This window comes from Siphateles boraxobius, unplaced genomic scaffold (genome assembly GCF_051911475.1).
Source record: "Siphateles boraxobius isolate OS27281-9 unplaced genomic scaffold, OSU_SipBor_1 102, whole genome shotgun sequence".
In the NCBI taxonomy this organism is placed as follows: domain Eukaryota; kingdom Metazoa; phylum Chordata; class Actinopteri; order Cypriniformes; family Leuciscidae; genus Siphateles; species Siphateles boraxobius.
In genome coordinates, this window is record NW_027508703.1 from 1,590,001 (window position 1) to 1,609,094 (window position 19,094).

The 19,094-nt window shown below is 42.5% G+C and overlaps 1 protein-coding gene across 1 annotated transcript in view; it reads left to right on the forward strand.

Moving 5' to 3' along the window:
- The window catches only part of ptprbl (protein tyrosine phosphatase receptor type B, like), an 88,660-nt gene that overhangs the window by 35,432 nt on the left and 34,134 nt on the right, over positions 1-19,094 (forward strand). The window contains exons 11-13 of the mRNA XM_077245538.1: positions 9,244-9,507; positions 9,616-9,879; positions 14,350-14,619. Coding sequence (XP_077101653.1) covers positions 9,244-9,507; positions 9,616-9,879; positions 14,350-14,619 — 798 coding nt within the window. The remainder of the gene's footprint in view (positions 1-9,243; positions 9,508-9,615; positions 9,880-14,349; positions 14,620-19,094) is intronic.

Here is a 19,094-nt window from a genome sequence, read left to right on the forward strand (position 1 = left end):
GTAGCCCTATAGTTCATTTTACTGTACTTCTGTAGCCCATAGTTCATTTGACTGTACTTATGTAGCCCATAGTTCATTTGACTGTACTTCTATAGCCCCATAGTTCATTTTACTGTACTTCTGTAGCCCTATAGTTCATTTTACTGTACTTCTGTAGCCCATAGTTCATTTTACTGTACTTCTGTAGCCCATAGTTCATTTGACTGTACTTATGTAGCTCCATAGCTCATTTTACTATACTTCTGTAGCCCTATAGTTCATTTGACTGTACTTCTATAGCCCCATAGTTCATTTTACTGTACTTCTGTAGCTCATAGTTCATTTTACTGTACTTATGTAGCTCCATAGCTCATTTTACTGTACTTCTGTAGCCCATAGTTCATTTGCCTGTACTTATGTAGCTCCATAGTTCATTTTACTGTACTTCTGTAGCCCATAGTTCATTTGCCTGTACTTCTATAGCCCCATAGTTCATTTTACTGTACTTCTGTAGCTCCATAGTTCATTTGACTGTACTTCTGTAGCCCCATAGTTCATTTGACTGTACTTATGTAGCCCCATAGTTCATTTGACTGTACTTCTGTAGCCCCATAGTTCATTTGCCTGTACTTCTGTAGCCCCATAGTTCATTTTACTGTACTTCTGTAGCCCTATAGTTCATTTTACTGTACTTCTGTAGCCCCATAGTTCATTTGACTGTACTTCTGTAGCCCCATAGTTCATTTGCCTGTACTTCTGTAGCCCCATAGTTTATTTGCCTGTACTTCTGTAGCCCCATAGTTCATTTGACTGTACTTTTGTAGCCCCATAGTTCATTTGCCTGTACTTCTGTAGCCCCATAGTTCATTTGACTGTACTTCTGTAGCTCCATAGTTCATTTGACTGTACTTCTATAGCCCCATAGTTCATTTTACTGTACTTCTGTAGCCCTATAGTTCATTTTACTGTACTTCTGTAGCCCCATAGTTCATTTGACTGTACTTCTGTAGCCCCATAGTTCATTTGCCTGTACTTCTGTAGCCCCATAGTTCATTTGACTGTACTTCTGTAGCTCCATAGTTCATTTGCCTGTACTTCTGTAGCCCCATAGTTCATTTGACTGTACTTCTGTAGCCCCATAGTTCATTTGACTGTACTACTGTAGCCCCATAGTTCATTTGACTGTACTTCTGTAGCCCCATAGTTCATTTTACTGTACTTCTGTAGCCCTATAGTTCATATTACTGTACTTCTGTAGCCCCATAGTTCATTTGCCTGTACTTCTGTAGCCCCATAGTTAATTTGACTGTACTTCTGTAGCCCCATGGTTCATTTGACTGTACTTCTGTAGCCCATAGTTCATTTGACTGTACTTCTGTAGCCCCATAGTTCATTTGACTGTACTTCTGTAGCTCCATAGTTCATTTTACTGTACTTATGTAGCCCCATAGTTCATTTGACTGTACTTCTGTAGCCCATAGTTCATTTGACTGTACTTCTGTAGCCCCATAGTTCATTTGACTGTACTTCTGTAGCCCCATAGTTCATTTGACTGTACTTCTATAGCCCCATAGTTCATTTGACTGTACTTATGTAGCCCCATAGTTCATTTGACTGTACTTCTGTAGCCCATAGTTCATTTGACTGTACTTCTGTAGCCCCATAGTTCATTTGACTGTACTTCTGTAGCCCCATAGTTCATTTGACTGTACTACTGTAGCCCCATAGTTCATTTTACTGTACTTCTGTAGCCCCATAGTTCATTTTACTGTACTTATGTAGCTCCATAGCTCATTTTACTATACTTCTGTAGCCCTATAGTTCATTTGACTGTACTTCTGTAGCTCATGGTTCATTTTACTGTACTTATGTAGCTCCATAGCTCATTTTACTATACTTCTGTAGCCCTATAGTTCATTTTACTGTACTTCTGTAGCCCTTAGTTCATTTTACTGTACTTCTGTAGCCCCATAGTTCATTTGACTGTACTTCTGTAGCCCCATAGTTCATTTTACTGTACTTATGTAGCTCCATAGCTCATTTTACTGTACTTCTGTAGCCCATAGTTCATTTTACTGTACTTCTGTAGCCCTATAGTTCATTTTACTGTACTTCTGTAGCCCATAGTTCATTTTACTGTACTTCTGTAGCCCCATAGTTCATTTGACTGTACTTCTGTAGCCCCATAGTTCATTTGCCTGTACTTATGTAGCTCCATAGTTCATTTGCCTGTACTTCTGTAGCCCATAGTTCATTTGCCTGTACTTCTGTAGCCCCATAGTTCATTTTACTGTACTTCTGTAGCCCCATAGTTCATTTGCCTGTACTTCTGTAGCCCATAGTTCATTTGCCTGTACTTCTGTAGCCCCATAGTTCATTTGACTTTACTTCTGTAGCCCATAGCTCATTTTACTGTACTTCTGTAGCCCATAGTTCATTTGCCTGTACTTATGTAGCTCCATAGTTCATTTTACTGTACTTCTGTAGCCCATAGTTCATTTGCCTGTACTTCTGTAGCCCCATAGTTCATTTGACTGTACTTCTGTAGCCCCATAGTTCATTTTACTGTACTTCTGTAGCCCCATAGTTCATTTGCCTGTACTTATGTAGCTCCATAGTTCATTTTACTGTACTTCTGTAGCCCATAGTTCATTTTACTGTACTTCTGTAGCCCACAGTTCATTTTACTGTACTTCTGTAGCCCCATAGTTCATTTGCCTGTACTTATGTAGCTCCATAGTTCATTTTACTGTACTTCTGTAGCCCATAGTTCATTTGCCTGTACTTATGTAGCCCCATAGTTCATTTGCCTGTACTTATGTAGCTCCATAGTTCATTTTACTGTACTTCTGTAGCCCCATAGTTCATTTGCCTGTACTTATGTAGCTCCATAGTTCATTTTACTGTACTTCTGTAGCCCATAGTTCATTTGCCTGTACTTATGTAGCTCCATAGTTCATTTTACTGTACTTCTGTAGCCCATAGTTCATTTTACTGTACTTCTGTAGCCCATAGTTCATTTTACTGTACTTCTGTAGCGCCATAGTTCATTTGCCTGTACTTATGTAGCTCCATAGTTCATTTTACTGTACTTCTGTAGCCCATAGTTCATTTGCCTGTACTTCTGTAGCCCCATAGTTAATTTGACTGTACTTCTGTAGCCCCATAGTTCATTTTACTGTACTTCTGTAGCCCCATAGTTCATTTGCCTGTACTTATGTAGCTCCATAGTTCATTTTACTGTACTTCTGTAGCCCATAGTTCATTTTACTGTACTTCTGTAGCCCATAGTTCATTTGACTGTACTTCTGTAGCCCCATATTTCATTTGCCTGTACTTATGTAGCTCCATAGTTCATTTTACTGTACTTCTGTAGCCCATAGTTCATTTGCCTGTACTTCTGTAGCCCCATAGTTCATTTGACTGTACTTCTGTAGCCCCATAGTTCATTTTACTGTACTTCTGTAGCCCCATAGTTCATTTGCCTGTACTTATGTAGCTCCATAGTTCATTTTACTATACTTCTGTAGCCCTATAGTTCATTTGACTGTACTTCTGTAGCTCATAGTTCATTTTACTGTACTTATGTAGGTCCATAGCTCATTTTACTATACTTCTGTAGCCCTATAGTTCATTTTACTGTACTTCTGTAGCCCATAGTTCATTTTACTGTACTTCTGTAGCCCATAGTTCATTTGACTGTACTTCTGTAGCCCCATAGCTCATTTTACTGTACTTCTGTAGCTCATAGTTCATTTTACTGTACTTATGTAGGTCCATAGCTCATTTTACTATACTTCTGTAGCCCTATAGTTCATTTGCCTGTACTTCTGTAGCCCCATAGTTCATTTTACTGTACTTCTGTAGCTCCATAGTTCATTTTACTGTACTTCTGTAGCCCCATAGTTCATTTGACTGTACTTCTGTAGCCCCATCGTTCATTTGACTGTACTTATGTAGCCCCATAGTTCATTTTACTGTACTTCTGTAGCCCCATAGTTCATTTGCCTGTACTTCTGTAGCCCCATAGTTCATTTTACTGTACTTCTGTAGCTCCATAGTTCATTTTACTGTACTTCTGTAGCCCCATAGTTCATTTGACTGTACTTCTGTAGCCCATAGTTCATTTGCCTGTACTTCTGCAGCCCATAGTTCATTTGACTGTACTTCTGTAGCCCTATAGTTCATATTACTGTACTTCTGCAGCCCCATAGTTCATTTTACTGTACCTCTGTAGCCCATAGTTTATTTGACTGTACTTCTGTAGCCCCATAGTTCATTTGACTGTACTTCTGTAGCTCCATAGCTCATTTTACTGTACTTCTGTAGCCCCATATTTAATTTTACTGTACTTCTGTAGCTCCATAGTTCATTTTACTGTTTATGTAGCTCCATAGTTCATTTTACTGTACTTCTGTAGCTCCATAGTTCATTTGACTGTACTTCTGTAACCCATAGTTCATTTGACTGTACTTCTGTAGCCCATAGTTCATTTGACTGTACTTCTGTAGCCCATAGTTCATTTGACTGTACTTCTGTAGCCATATAGTTCATTTGACTGTACTTCTGTAGCCCATGGTTCATTTGACTGTACTTCTGTAGCCCTATAGTTCATTTTACTGTACTTCTGTAGCCCATGGTTCATTTGACTGTACTTCTGTAGCCCTATAGTTCATTTTACTGTACTTCTGTAGCCCATAGTTAATTTTACTGTACTTCTGTAGCCCATAGTTCATTTTACTGTACTTCTGTAGTCCCATAGCTAAATTTACTGTACTTCTTTAGCCCATAGCTCGTTTTACTGTACTCCTGTAGCCCATAGTTAATTTTACTGTACTTCTGTAGCCCATAGTTCATTTTACTGTACTTCTGTAGCCCCATAGCTAAATTTACTGTACTTCTTTAGCCCATAGCTCGTTTTACTGTACTCCTGTAGCCCATAGTTCATTTTACTGTATTTCTGTAGCCCTATAGTTCATTTTACTGTACTTCTTTAGCCCCATAGTTCATTTTACTGTACTTCTGTAGCCCCATAGTTCATTTTACTGTACTTTTGTAGCCCCATAGTTCATTTTACTGTACTTCTGTAGCTCCATAGTTCATTTGACTGTACTTCTGTAGCCCCATAGCTCATTTTACTATACTTCTGTAGCCCTATAGTTAATTTTACTGTACTTCTGTAGCTCCATAGTTCATTTGACTGTACTTCTGTAGCCCATAGTTAATTTTACTGTACTTCTGTAGCCCATAGTTCATTTTACTGTACTCCTGTAGCCCCATAGCTAAATTTACTGTACTTCTTTAGCCCATAGCTCGTTTTACTGTACTCCTGTAGCCCATAGTTAATTTTACTGTACTTCTGTAGCCCATAGTTCATTTTACTGTACTTCTGTAGCCCCATAGCTAAATTTACTGTACTTCTTTAGCCCATAGCTCGTTTTACTGTACTCCTGTAGCCCATAGTTCATTTTACTGTATTTCTGTAGCCCTATAGTACATTTTACTGTACTTCTTTAGCCCCATAGTTCATTTTACTGTACTTCTGTAGCCCCATAGTTCATTTTACTGTACTTTTGTAGCCCCATAGTTAATTTTACTGTACTTCTGTAGCTCCATAGTTCATTTGACTGTACTTCTGTAGCCCCATAGCTCATTTTACTATACTTCTGTAGCCCTATAGTTAATTTTACTGTACTACTGTAGCTCCATAGTTCATTTGACTGTACTTCTGTAGCCCCATAGCTCATTTTACTATACTTCTGTAGCCCTATAGTTCATTTTACTGTACTTTTGTAGCTCCATAGTTCATTTTACTGTACTTATGTAGCTCCATAGCTCATTTTACTATACTTCTGTAGCCCTATAGTTCATTTTACTGTACTTCTGTAGCCCATGGTTCATTTTACTGTACTTCTGTAGCCCCATAGTTCATTTGACTGTACTTCTGTAGCCCCATAGTTCATTTGACTGTACTTCTGTAGCCCCATAGTTCATTTGACTGTACTTCTGTAGCCCTATAGTTCATTTTACTGTACTTCTGTAGCCCATAGTTCATTTTACTGTACTTCTGTAGCCCCATAGTTCATTTGACTTTACTTCTGTAGCCCCATAGTTCATTTGACTGTACTTCTGTAGCCCCATAGTTCATTTTACTGTACTTCTGTAGCCCCATAGTTCATTTGACTGTACTTCTGTAGCCCCATAGTTCATTTGACTGTACTTCTGTAGCCCCAGTTCATTTTATTGTACTTCTGTAGCCCTTAGTTCATTTGACTGTACTTCTGTAGCTCCATAGCTCACTTTACTGTACTTCTGTAGCCCCATAGTTCATTTGACTGTACTTCTGTAGCTCCATAGTTCATTTTACTGTACTTCTGTAGCCCCAGTTCATTTTACTGTACGTATGTAGCCCATAGTTCATTTGACTGTACTTCTGTAGCTCCTTAGCTCATTTTACTGTACTTCTGTAGCCCCATAGTTCATTCTACTGCACTTCTGTAGCTCCATAGTTCATTTTACTGTACTTCTGTAGCCCCAGTTCATTTTATTGTACTTCTGTAGCCCATAGTTCATTTGATTGTACTTCTGTAGCTCCATAGCTCATTTTACTGTACTTCTGTAGCCCTATAGTTCATTTTACTGTACTTTTGTAGCCCATAGTTCATTTGACTGCACTTCTGTAGCCCCATAGTTCATTTGACTGTACTTCTGTAGCTCCATAGCTCATTTGACTGTACTTCTGTAGCCCCATAGTTAATTTGACTGTACTTCTGTAGCTCCATAGTTCATTTGACTGCACTTATGTAGCTCCATAGTTCATTTGACTGTACTTCTGTAGCCCCATAGTTCATTTTACTGTACTTCTGTAGCCCATAGTTCATTTTACTGTACTTCTGTAGCCCCATAGTTCATTTTACTGTAGTTCATTTTACTGTACTTCTGTAGCCCATAGTTCATTTTACTGTAGTTCATTTCACTGTACTTCTGTAGCTCCATAGTTCATTTTATTGTACTTCTGTAGCCCATAGTTCATTTGACTGTACTTCTATAGCCCCATAGTTCATTTTACTGTTCTTCTGTAGCAGGGGCGGTTCCTGTGAGGAGGCAATGCCATCATTGCGCTATGATTGGATAAGATTGGTATGTGCGATAAATCCTGCCTCTTGTTTTTGTCGCGTTCGTGAATCACCTCTTTATGTCACGCAAAAATCAAACTCGAAATGGCCTAAAAACATGACTTTTAGGGAGCAATCAGCTTGGGGAAATTAAAGGTAAATCTTTGTGTCTGTGATCAGTGTTTACTGAACTTGATGACTGATAAGTTAACTATGAAAAAGAACAGCTGAACATCAGTTCACAAATAAAATATATGGTTTAAATTTTAAACATGTTACTGCCTTTAGTTATCACTTTGGATATTCTATCTTCTATCTTTATTCTATCTTCATGCATTGTTTAAAAAAGCAATATTAAGGAACCTAGGAACCTAGGAACAATTGTAAGGAACCTAGCTATACGAAATATTAATAATCAATAATAACTTGTTATGATTAATTATGAATATTTGGGTCAGTTAATTGGATTAACTTGACATGGCTAAATTAATATTACAATCAATTAATCAGTTCGTCCAACAAACTCTTTTGATTATTAATTTATTCTAAGAAAAGGGTATCTTCCCTGGCCACAGAAGAATAATTATTTCTTTGCATGTACAGCGTTTTGAGCATGTAGCAAGAACAAACCGTAAAGGGACTTTGTATTGCAAGCGAATCAGAACCAAATACATAAAGTGCATAAGTTTTATTAACTAAATCATAAACATAAATAAACTAAACACACATATATACAGAAATACAGAAATAGGTTAGTGATAGGATTAAATTGGAAACCGGAAAAAGGGACTATGAGAAGAACCATCAGAATTTCATTTTCACATTTCATTGAATTGAATACTTGCATTTGTAGTGGGAACAATTCTTGAAGTTGTTGAAAATTTAAGTCGTTGATGGTTCCGGCAGTGTCAAGTGGAAGTTGGTTGAGAGTTCTCTTTCTCCAGAAACGCATGGCTGGTTTGTTCAAGGCCTGAGGCCCTGTTGAGGCCACGCCGAGCACCCAGGAGAAGTGAGGAAGTCGGAAGAGTGGGTGATTGGAGTCGTTATTGGTTTGATTCTTTGTTCCAAAACTCCGGAGATTGTCCTAGGTTCTTTGTGAGAGAGTCTTCTCTCTCCGGCCTAAGCCCATATCTGGTTGGATTGATCCCTGCTGGGCCCTGGGGCCCCCGTGGAGGGAGAGGGGGTTCCCCAGTATCACCAGAACAGTGTTGCGGCTGGATGAAAGAACTAAGAGAGAGAGGTCACATGTGGAATGTCTCTAATAAAGGCTGGAAAGGATCCACCCCCAAGGGTTGAACTCGACCAATAAGAACGGTGACATGTCTGAGAGGGAAAGTGGCTCTTAGTTGATTTACGAGTCTTTGTCCGAAGCGTGGTTATACCTTCATTAATGCTCAGATAGCTATAACACATCCACACTGCATTCTAGAAGAAGGTGATGTAGATCAAAGTGTGAGTCATTAAATGAGGATTTATTAGGTAGGGGGCATGATACAGGTGAGGTTACATTGATCGTTAGTTGGTGGTATATCAGGGTACATACCATACATAATAGTCACACAGTCTTATAATAGTCACAATAGTCATCACAGTTTTATGCATGTTCATTTATAGATCAGTTAGTCTATGATTAATGCAGCAAAGTCTGTTTTAAAGAGGGTTTCTGTGTTCCCATTGTATCTCTCTCTTGTGCATGTGGCCACATTCCTCGGAGGTCGTAAAATCTCCTTATCATGCCCTGTAACATGACACTGTTTCTGCCCTTGTGTTCGTTCATTTGGGCTGTTAGTTTTGGAGTTTCATAAACCTTTGTATATAATGAATAATTAGTGTGTGTCTGAGTGGTCCATACCCTACAAAATAAATAAAAACACAGATAGTAGAGGGAGTCCACCAACACCCACAAAGCTTCACAGTCCTGTAGCTTGTCCTGGGTAGACCTTTCATTCAGTAACATTAGGCAGTTTTGATTTATAAAACTGATTTATAAAACTTTGCAGTGTAGTTTATATTAGTTCTGTAGTGTAGTTTACCATAGTTCTGTAGTTCTGTAGTTTAACTTACTGTAGTTATGTTGTTCTGTAGTTCAGTTTATTGTCGTTCTGCATCTCTGTACTTTAGTTGATTAGTGTTATGTTCTCTCTCTCAGTGCCAGCAGGAGTGTGGAACCTCTCGCTAGCTGGCAGCGGCACTGAGGATCTGCTGGTGACGTGGGCTTCTCCTCCCGGAGATGTGGATCATTATGAGGTTCAGCTGCTCTTTAATGACATGAAGGTGTTTCCACCCATCACACTGACCAGCAGCACGAACCGATACCTGCTCTCGTCACTCACTCCTGGAAGACTCTACAAGATCGTGGTGTCCACCTTCAGTGGACCAAACCTCAGTGTGCAGGTCATCAAAGGCAGAACCGGTACATCTCACTGTTGCATGTGGATATCAGAGAATTGTGAAAGTTGAAAAATGTGACTTTTCACTTTTCACTTTCACTTAAGGTTGTGCTGTTTTCTTTCTATTTCAGTCCCCAGTAAAGTGAAGAACATTCACATCAGTAATGGCGGTGAGAGCAGCAGTCTGAGAGTGAACTGGACGCCGGGACAGGGTGATGTGGACCGGTACACCGTGTCCCTCTCTCAGATGGGCGGCCCGGCTGAAGAGAGATCAGTCCCTAAACATGTGAGCGAGATGAGCTTCCAGGCTCTGTTGCCGGGACAGCAGTACATGATAACCGTTACATCGATTAGCGGATCTCTGATCAACAACAGCACAGAAACAGGACGAACAGGTGAAATAGCCATTTATGGTGTTTAATCATATTGCTGTTGCTGCATGCTGTCTTATAAAAGCAATAATCAAGCCTTACATTTTTTACACACATGCCTGACTACATCATGGTAAAATCAGTGTGTTGTACAGCCTGGGGTGATTTATTGATGAAATGTTCAGACACTGTACTGTACATTTTTGAATTATTCTTGGGTGTACAGTAGTACATAGGAAATGCGCTATATAAATACCTCATTCATTCAATTATTCTGTTAATATAAATATTACAATTTTCAGTTTAAGCCTACTTAAAGGAAAAGTTTGGTATTTTACACTTAAAGCCCTGTTTCAAGATCGTTTCTGATGAAATAGAACGGTTAAGATTAAAATTTGGACACATGCTGCTGTCCCGAGAAATTTCAGTTTCTGTGGTTGCACCCCCCCACCTCCGTAATGGTTGTATAGGAAACAATCCTTCAAAAAACGCATTAATCTTTAGTTTACAAAGACGTGAAACTCACCGAGTGGTCTGGGGTGTTCACTGATATGCTCACACAAAAATCGCGGGCCTGAGTCACTCTGATTTTCTGGCCGCCAGACACCCAGGCTCGGCGGGACACGCGAGTATTCAACCAGCGTTGGAGCGGGCGCATGCGCAGTAGGCCCCGCTGGAGCACCGCTGCAGCTGATGCCATACAACCCAACATCCTTTGAAATGTTTTCAAAGGGAGAAGCTGCCCTTCTGGAAAGATGCGGCTAGGTGGCGAACACGGCGCGCGCGCTGTGTCGATAAACGAGCCGTCATGGTCACCGAGTCCAGTTCTATTCCTAAAAAGGAAATTGACTGGCTGGGCAGTAATGAGCTCTTGGTCCAGTTGACCGTGAGACCCAAGCTTTCTAGATGACTGAGAAGCACTGTTCTGTGAGATAGTAGTTCTGTCTCTGACTGTGCCAATATCAGCCAATCGTCCAGATAGTTCATTATTCGCAGTCCCTGACTTCTCAGGGGGGCGAGCGCCGCGTCCATGCACTTTGTAAATGTACGGGGTGCCAGGGACAGGCCGAATGGCAGGACGGTGTGTTGATATACCTGACCGTCGAAGGCGAATCTCAAAAATTGCCTGTGACGGGGTACTATCTGAATCTGAAAATAGGCATCCTTCAGATCTAAAGAAATAAACCAGTCCCTCGGGCGAACGTCTTTTCGCAAGCACTTTGTTCAAATGTCTCAGATCTAGGATAGGTCTGAAGGCTCCGTCCTTCTTGGGTACGAGAAAATATCGGCTGTAAAAGCCTGACTCGCTCAGAGTAGGCGGTACCTTTTCTATAGCCCCTTTGCACAGCAGCTTTGCTATTTCTGCGTGAAGTAGGTGTGCTACTTCCGCATTCACTATCGTCGCGGTCCGGGCTTGAAAGCGCGGGGGACGGCGAATGAATTGAAGTGTATAGCCCTGCTTTATTGTGCTCAACACCCATTCTGAAATCCCTGGGATAGTTTCCCACGCAGCTATGTGAGCCGCTAGGGGGCGAATGGCCTTGTGAAACTGTGAAACCTGGCTTGTGAAACTGAACCGGAGCCGAAAGCGCGGCGCACGCGCTCTCGGTTCTGGGCAATGGCGGCTCGCTGACAGCCGAAACCGGCTGACTTATGTGAGATGTCCCAATCATAAGGGATGGGGAACATACTTTTACCACACTTTGACGCGCGAGCAGCGCTCCGGGCGGAAGAGCTCTCTGTAAGCGTGAGCGCGTGTACGCGGGCACGAGACTTACAACTGTATCTGACGCCCCGATCATAATAGATGGGGAGCGTTTTATTAACGCCCTGCGTTTTGTGATAACACTTAAACGCGCGGGGGGCCCGGGGGGAGGTTTGTGTTATCAAGCGTGAGCGCTCTCTGGCGGGCACGAGACTTACATTCATAACCTGCTTCTTTGATCGTGTAACAGAGCGGGCAGATAGTGGGCACAGACTTGTGGACACATTTCTTACATTCAACACTCGAGCGGCTTTAGTGCGCTTTATGAGAGTGTGCTCTGTGAGTGACACGGGATTTGGAGTGCTTATGTGTAGGGGTGAACACTGGGGCGTGGGCACTTTCACTACACTTAAAACACTGACGGCGTGAGCCGGACCAGACATTATACTCTTTTTGAGATTTCTCTGGGTCGCCGTGAAAACGGCGTTTGTGTGCAGGCGAGAGGGTGAATAAACCGGCTCGTTGGCTGCTAGTTGAACCACTGCAGTAGCCTGTTTGAAGGGGTCTGACAGGGAAATGAACTTTCCGGCCGCAGCGGGACACGCGCGTCTTTTCTCTCTCGCTGTTAGGAGGGCTTCGCGTGCTCAGAATTCAGCGTGATTCTTTGCCGAGGCCCTCTGGGGGGCGGCGGTCTGTGACGGCTGTCTGAGCGCGATCTAGGGCGGCTGCCCTGTCGTCGCTGCGAAGGCTGAGGCTGTGCTGGACGCTGGGTGCTGGTTCGCACAGGAGGCTGGCTTTGTCTCTCGCGAGAGCGGCCTGTGGCGGAACTCGAGCGTCGCGGCAGGCCCAGGCAGAGAGCGCAGATCAGGTGGCGGTCTCCGGCGCTGAGCGGGGCTCTACACGAGCCGCAGGAAGTGCGAGGCATCTTTAAAAAGACGCTCGCTGCTCTTTTAGAATATTTCTTTCTAGCAAGTCAAAAGGATACGTCGCCGGATAGCGTAGCTCGCACGGATGGCTGAAGGTGGCGAAGACGGCCGGCTTCCTCAGCGCTGTCCTAGGCTGGCTGTTTGCTGTTCGACGGCGGCGGTGGCTTCTCTCAGATCCAGCGATGCGAAGAGCTCGCTGAAGAGACGAAAAATCAGGGAAGTCAGCCTACAGCCCCTACTTATACGCTAAGCCACGCCCATTCTGGCGGGCTGTGACGCTATGAAGGCGCGGGCGCCCTTCATTGGGCGTGACGTCACGCCGGGCTCACTGGTAGGCTGCAGCAGTTGCCCGCAGGGCAGCCAATGAGCATGTGAGATGGCCTGCTCTAGGTCTGCTAGCTGCTGCACTGCGTTGACAAGGAATACAAAATTAAGGATAATTTTTTGGCTTCAGTATCTCGACAAGATGAATCTTTCCGTAGCGTAAGCTAAACTTACGCAATACGAGAGAACCTCTCGTAAGAGAACTGCGGTATGCTCATCTGGCCACTGAAGCAGAACAGCGAGGATGGAGAGTCCAGGTTTATTCAGTGGAAGTGGGTTGTCGAGGTTTTGTGGCACACTCTACAACCCGGTTCCTCAGAGATGTCGGATTCAGCGGCCAAGAGTTGCGTCGCACAGTTAAGATCTTATCTGAAGCAGCAGAAAGGAGCAGCAACTGGCTGTGGTTGAGACGGAAAGATTCTAGCTGGCTGTGTACAGGCCGCCATGCTACGGTTTCGTATAATTCTTGAAAACTTGAAGAGTCTGTTGGTTTATTTGTATAGGTTGTATAGTATTTACAGTCATTACGTTCCTGTGTGTATTGCGTGAATGACGGTTGGTTGGGCAGATATTGTGTTTTGCGATAGGTGGTATGCCATACGGAACCGTTGCCACTGAAACTGCATATTAACGCACCAGTGGGGCTCGACAGCCTTAGTCAAACGGGTTGGCGCGTATGGTTGGGTTGCGAGGAGATTGTGAGATTGTGGTTAGGTCTCAGCAGCAGGAGGGAAGTAGAGGTCAGTAAGCTGGGCTGAGTTGAGTGGGGGACGGAGGGGGGTGACTCTGGGACGCCAGAGTCACTGTCGAGCCCTCTTGAGGTGTCGTGGGCTAGTCGGCGAAACACTGAGGACGGAAGGTGCCCACTTGAAGACCCTAGTGATGTCCCCTACTCAGCTCAATCCAGACGGTTGTCATGGGGGGACCGCACTGTGGTTGCAGCCGTTGTGTATGCTGACGCGTGTTAATACTAGACAGAAGGAGATTTACATCACCATATGGAAAGAAGCGTAAATGGATGGTGAAGCATAGGTTACTGTAAAGCTATGTCTTAGTTGGTGCTTATCTTGGCGAAAGCCGAGTACAAATCAGCATGAGGTTTTAACATCTACTCTCGTGTAATGGAAATCTATATAATTTTGAGTAAAATGTATAATAAAACAATGGGGGAATATTTGTGGGTCCTGATAATGCCAAATGTCTGATGTTACCAGTAAAAGTGACAGAGTGCAGCATATTCATCTAAAATAATTCTTTATTTTCAGCTTCAGAATCATGAATATTGTTATTCTGGTGTCTCTATTGTCCTGTGCTTTGGGTTTCCAGCACCAAGTCCAATCTTGTTCATTTACACACACGATGCAATACCAAATTTAGCATTTTAATCAACAGTCATTTTTTTGCTAAACTTTGACCATATTTGGGTTGCAATAATATGTTATCATGAGTTCAGTAAGGTGATATGTGTGGAATCGTGACACGAGGGTCTCGTCACACCCCATCTGTCACTGATTTCCCGGAGTCTTTGCAATCCCTCAGTTCCCTCGCCGGCGCGGGCTCTACGGGTTCAGAACCAGCACAGCACAGCCGGACTGCTGGTGTCGTGGCTGGCGGCTCCAGGAGTGTACGACAGCTATCGGCTGCAGATTCTGGATGAGAGAGGAACTCTGGTGGCTAATAGCTCTCGACCCGCAGAAAGCAGTGAGCATTACTTCAGACAGCTGACTGCGGGGAAGAAGTACCACATCCTGATGCAGACCGTCAGCGGAGGACTCAGCAGCAGAGACGCCGTGGCTGAGGGCAGGACCTGTGAGTATTACCGTGTTAATACAGCAGATGAGCTGGTCTGATACAGTGTTTTACAGTGATAATACAGCAGATAAGGTGATCTGATACAGTGTTTTACAGTGATAATACAGCAGATGAGCTGGTCTGATACCGTGTTTTACAGTGATAATACAGCAGATGAGCTGGTCTGATACAGTGTTTTACAGTGATAATACAGCAGATGAGCTGATCTGATACCGTGTTTTACAGTGATAATACAGCAGATGAGCTGGTCTGATACAGTGTTTTACAGTGATAATACAGCAGATGAGCTGGTCTGATACAGTGTTTTACAGTGATAATACAGCAGATGAGCTGGTCTGATACCGTGTTTTACAGTGATAATACAGCAGATGAGCTGGTCTGATACCGTGTTTTACAGTGATAATACAGCAGATGAGCTGGCCTGATACAGTGTTTCACAGTGATAATACAGCAGATGAGCTGATCTGATACCGTGTTTCACAGTGATAATACAGCAGATGAGCTGATCTGATACCGTGTTTTACAGTGATAATACAGCAGATGAGCTGATCTGATACCGTGTTTCACAGTGATAATACAGCAGATGAGCTGATCTGATACCGTGTTTCACAGTGATAATACAGCAGATGAGCTGGTCTGATACCGTGTTTTACAGTGATAATACAGCAGATGAGCTGGCCTGATACAGTGTTTCACAGTGATAATACAGCAGATGAGCTGATCTGATACCGTGTTTCACAGTGATAATACAGCAGATGAGCTGATCTGATACCGTGTTTTACAGTGATAATACAGCAGATGAGCTGGTCTGATACAGTGTTTCACAGTGATAATACAGCAGATGAGCTGGTCTGATACAGTGTTTTACAGTGATAATACAGCAGATGAGCTGGTCTGATACAGTGTTTTACAGTGATAATACAGCAGACGAGCTGGTCTGATACCGTGTTTTACAGTGATAATACAGCAGATGAGCTGGTCTGATACAGTGTTTTACAGTGATAATACAGCAGATGAGCTGGTCTGATACCGTGTTTTACAGTGATAATACAGCAGATGAGCTGGTCTGATACAGTGTTTTACAGTGATAATACAGCAGATGAGCTGGTCTGATACAGTGTTTTACAGTGATAATACAGCAGATGAGCTGGTCTGATACCGTGTTTTACAGTGATAATACAGCAGATGAGCTGGTCTGATACCGTGTTTTACAGTGATAATACAGCAGATGAGCTGGCCTGATACCGTGTTTTACAGTGATAATACAGCAGATGAGCTGGTCTGATACCGTGTTTTACAGTGATAATACAGCAGATGAGCTGATCTGATACAGTGTTTTACAGTGATAATACAGCAGATGAGCTGGTCTGATACCGTGTTTTACAGTGATAATACAGCAGATGAGCTGGGCTGATACTGTGTTTTACAATGATAATACAGCAGATGAGCTGGGCTGATACTGTGTTTTACAGTGATAATACAGCAGATGAGCTGGTCTGATACAGTGTTTTAGAGTGATAATACAGCAGATGAGCTGGTCTGATACAGTGTTTTACAGTGAAAATACAGCAGCCGAGCTGGTCTGATACCGTGTTTTACAGTGATAATACAGCAGATGAGCTGGTCTGATACAGTGTTTTACAGTGATAATACAGCAGATGATCTGATCTGATACTGTGTTTTACAGTGATAATACAGCAGATGAGCTGGTCTGATACCGTGTTTTACAATGATAATACAGCAGATGAGCTGGTCTGATACCGTGTTTTACAGTGATAATACAGCAGATGAGCTGGTCTGATACAGTGTTTTACAGTGATAATACAGCAGATGAGCTGGCCTGATACAGTGTTTTACAGTGATAATACAGCAGATGAGCTGGTCTGATACCGTGTTTTACAGTGATAATACAGCAGATGAGCTGGTCTGATACCGTGTTTTACAGTGATAATACCGCAGATGAGCTGGTCTGATGCCGTGTTTTACAGTGATAATACAGCAGATGAGCTGGCCTGATACAGTGTTTTACAGTGATAATACAGCAGATGAGCTGGCCTGATACCGTGTTTTACAGTGATAATACAGCAGATGAGCTGATCTGATACCGTGTTTTACAGTGATAATACCGCAGATGAGCTGGTCTGATACCGTGTTTTACAGTGATAATACAGCAGATGAGCTGGCCTGATACCGTATTTTACAGTGATAATACAGCAGATGAGCTGGCCTGATACCGTGTTTTACAGTGATAATACAGCAGATGAGCTGGTCTGATACAGTGTTTTACAGTGATAATACAGCAGATGAGCTGGTCTGATACCGTGTTTTACAGTGATAATACAGCAGATGAGCTGGTCTGATACCGTGTTTTACAGTGATAATACCGCAGATGAGCTGGTCTGATACCGTGTTTTACAGAGATAATACCGCAGATGAGCTGGTCTGATACAGTGTTTTACAGAGATAATACAGCAGATGAGCTGGCCTGATACAGTGTTTTACAGTGATAATACAGCAGATGAGCTGGCCTGATACAGTGTTTTACAGTGATAATACAGCAGATGAGCTGGTCTGATACAGTGTTTTACAGTGATAATACAGCAGATGAGCTGGTCTGATACCGTGTTTTACAGTGATAATACAGCAGATGAGCTGATCTGATACCGTGTTTTACAGTGATAATACCGCAGATGAGCTGGTCTGATACCGTGTTTTACAGTGATAATACAGCAGATGAGCTGGCCTGATACCGTATTTTACAGTGATAATACAGCAGATGAGCTGGCCTGATACCGTGTTTTACAGTGATAATACAGCAGATGAGCTGGTCTGATACAGTGTTTTACAGTGATAATACAGCAGATGAGCTGGTCTGATACCGTGTTTTACAGTGATAATACAGCAGATGAGCTGGTCTGATACCGTGTTTTACAGTGATAATACCGCAGATGAGCTGGTCTGATACCGTGTTTTACAGAGATAATACAGCAGATGAGCTGGCCTGATACAGTGTTTTACAGTGATAATACAGCAGATGAGCTGGCCTGATACAGTGTTTTACAGTGATAATACAGCAGATGAGCTGGTCTGATACAGTGTTTTACAGTGATAATACAGCAGATGAGCTGGTCTGATACCGTGTTTTACAGTGATAATACAGCAGATGAGCTGATCTGATACCGTGTTTTACAGTGATAATACAGCAGATGAGCTGGCCTGATACCGTGTTTTACAGTGATAATACAGCAGATGAGCTGGTCTGATACAGTGTTTTACAGTGATAATACAGCAGATGAGCTGGTCTGATACCGTGTTTTACAGTGATAATACAGCAGATGAGCTGGCCTGATACCGTGTTTTACAGTGATAATACAGCAGATGAGCTGGTCTGATACAGTGTTTTACAGTGATAATACAGCAGATGAGCTGGTCTGATACCGTGTTTTACAGTGATAATACAGCAGATGAGCTGGTCTGATACCGTGTTTTACAGTGATAATACCGCAGATGAGCTGGTCTGATACAGTGTTTTACAGTGATAATACAGCAGATGAGCTGATCTGATACCGTGTTTTACAGTGATAATACAGCAGATGAGCTGGTCTGATACAGTGTTTTACAGTGATAATACAGCAGATGAGCTGGTCTGATACCGTGTTTTACAGTGATAATACAGCAGATGAGCTGATCTGATACCGTGTTTTACAGTGATAATACAGCAGATGAGCTGGCCTGATACTGTGTTTTACAGTGATAATACAGCAGATGAGCTGGTCTGATACCGTGTTTTACAGTGATAATACAGCAGATGAGCTGGTCTGATACAGTGTTTTACAGTGATAATACAGCAGATGAGCTGGTCTGATACAGTGTTTTACAGTGATAATACAGCAGATGAGCTGGTCTGATACAGTGTTTTACAGTGAAAATACAGCTGATGAGCTGGTCTGATACCGTGTTTTACAGTGATAATACCGCAGATGAGCTGGTTTGATACCGTGTTTTACAGTGATAATACAGCAGATGAGCTGGTCTGATACCGTGTTTTACAGTGATAATACAGCAGGTGAGCTGGTCTGATACAGTGTTTTACAGTGATAATACAGCAGATGAGCTGGTCTGATACAGTGTTTTACAGTGATAATACAGCAGATGAGCTGGTCTGATACAGTGTTTCACAGTGATAATACAGTAGATGAGCTGGTCTGATACCGTGTTTTACAGTGATAATACAGCAGATGAGCTGATCTAATACCGTGTTTCACAGTGATAATACAGCAAATGAGCTGATCTGATACCGTGTTTTACAGTGATAATACAGCAGATGAGCTGGTCTGATACCGTGTTTTACAGTGATAATACAGCAGATGAGCTGGTCTGATACCGTGTTTTACAGTGATAATACAGCAGATGAGCTGATCTGATACCGTGTTTTACAGTGATAATACAGCAGATTAGCTGGTCTGATACAG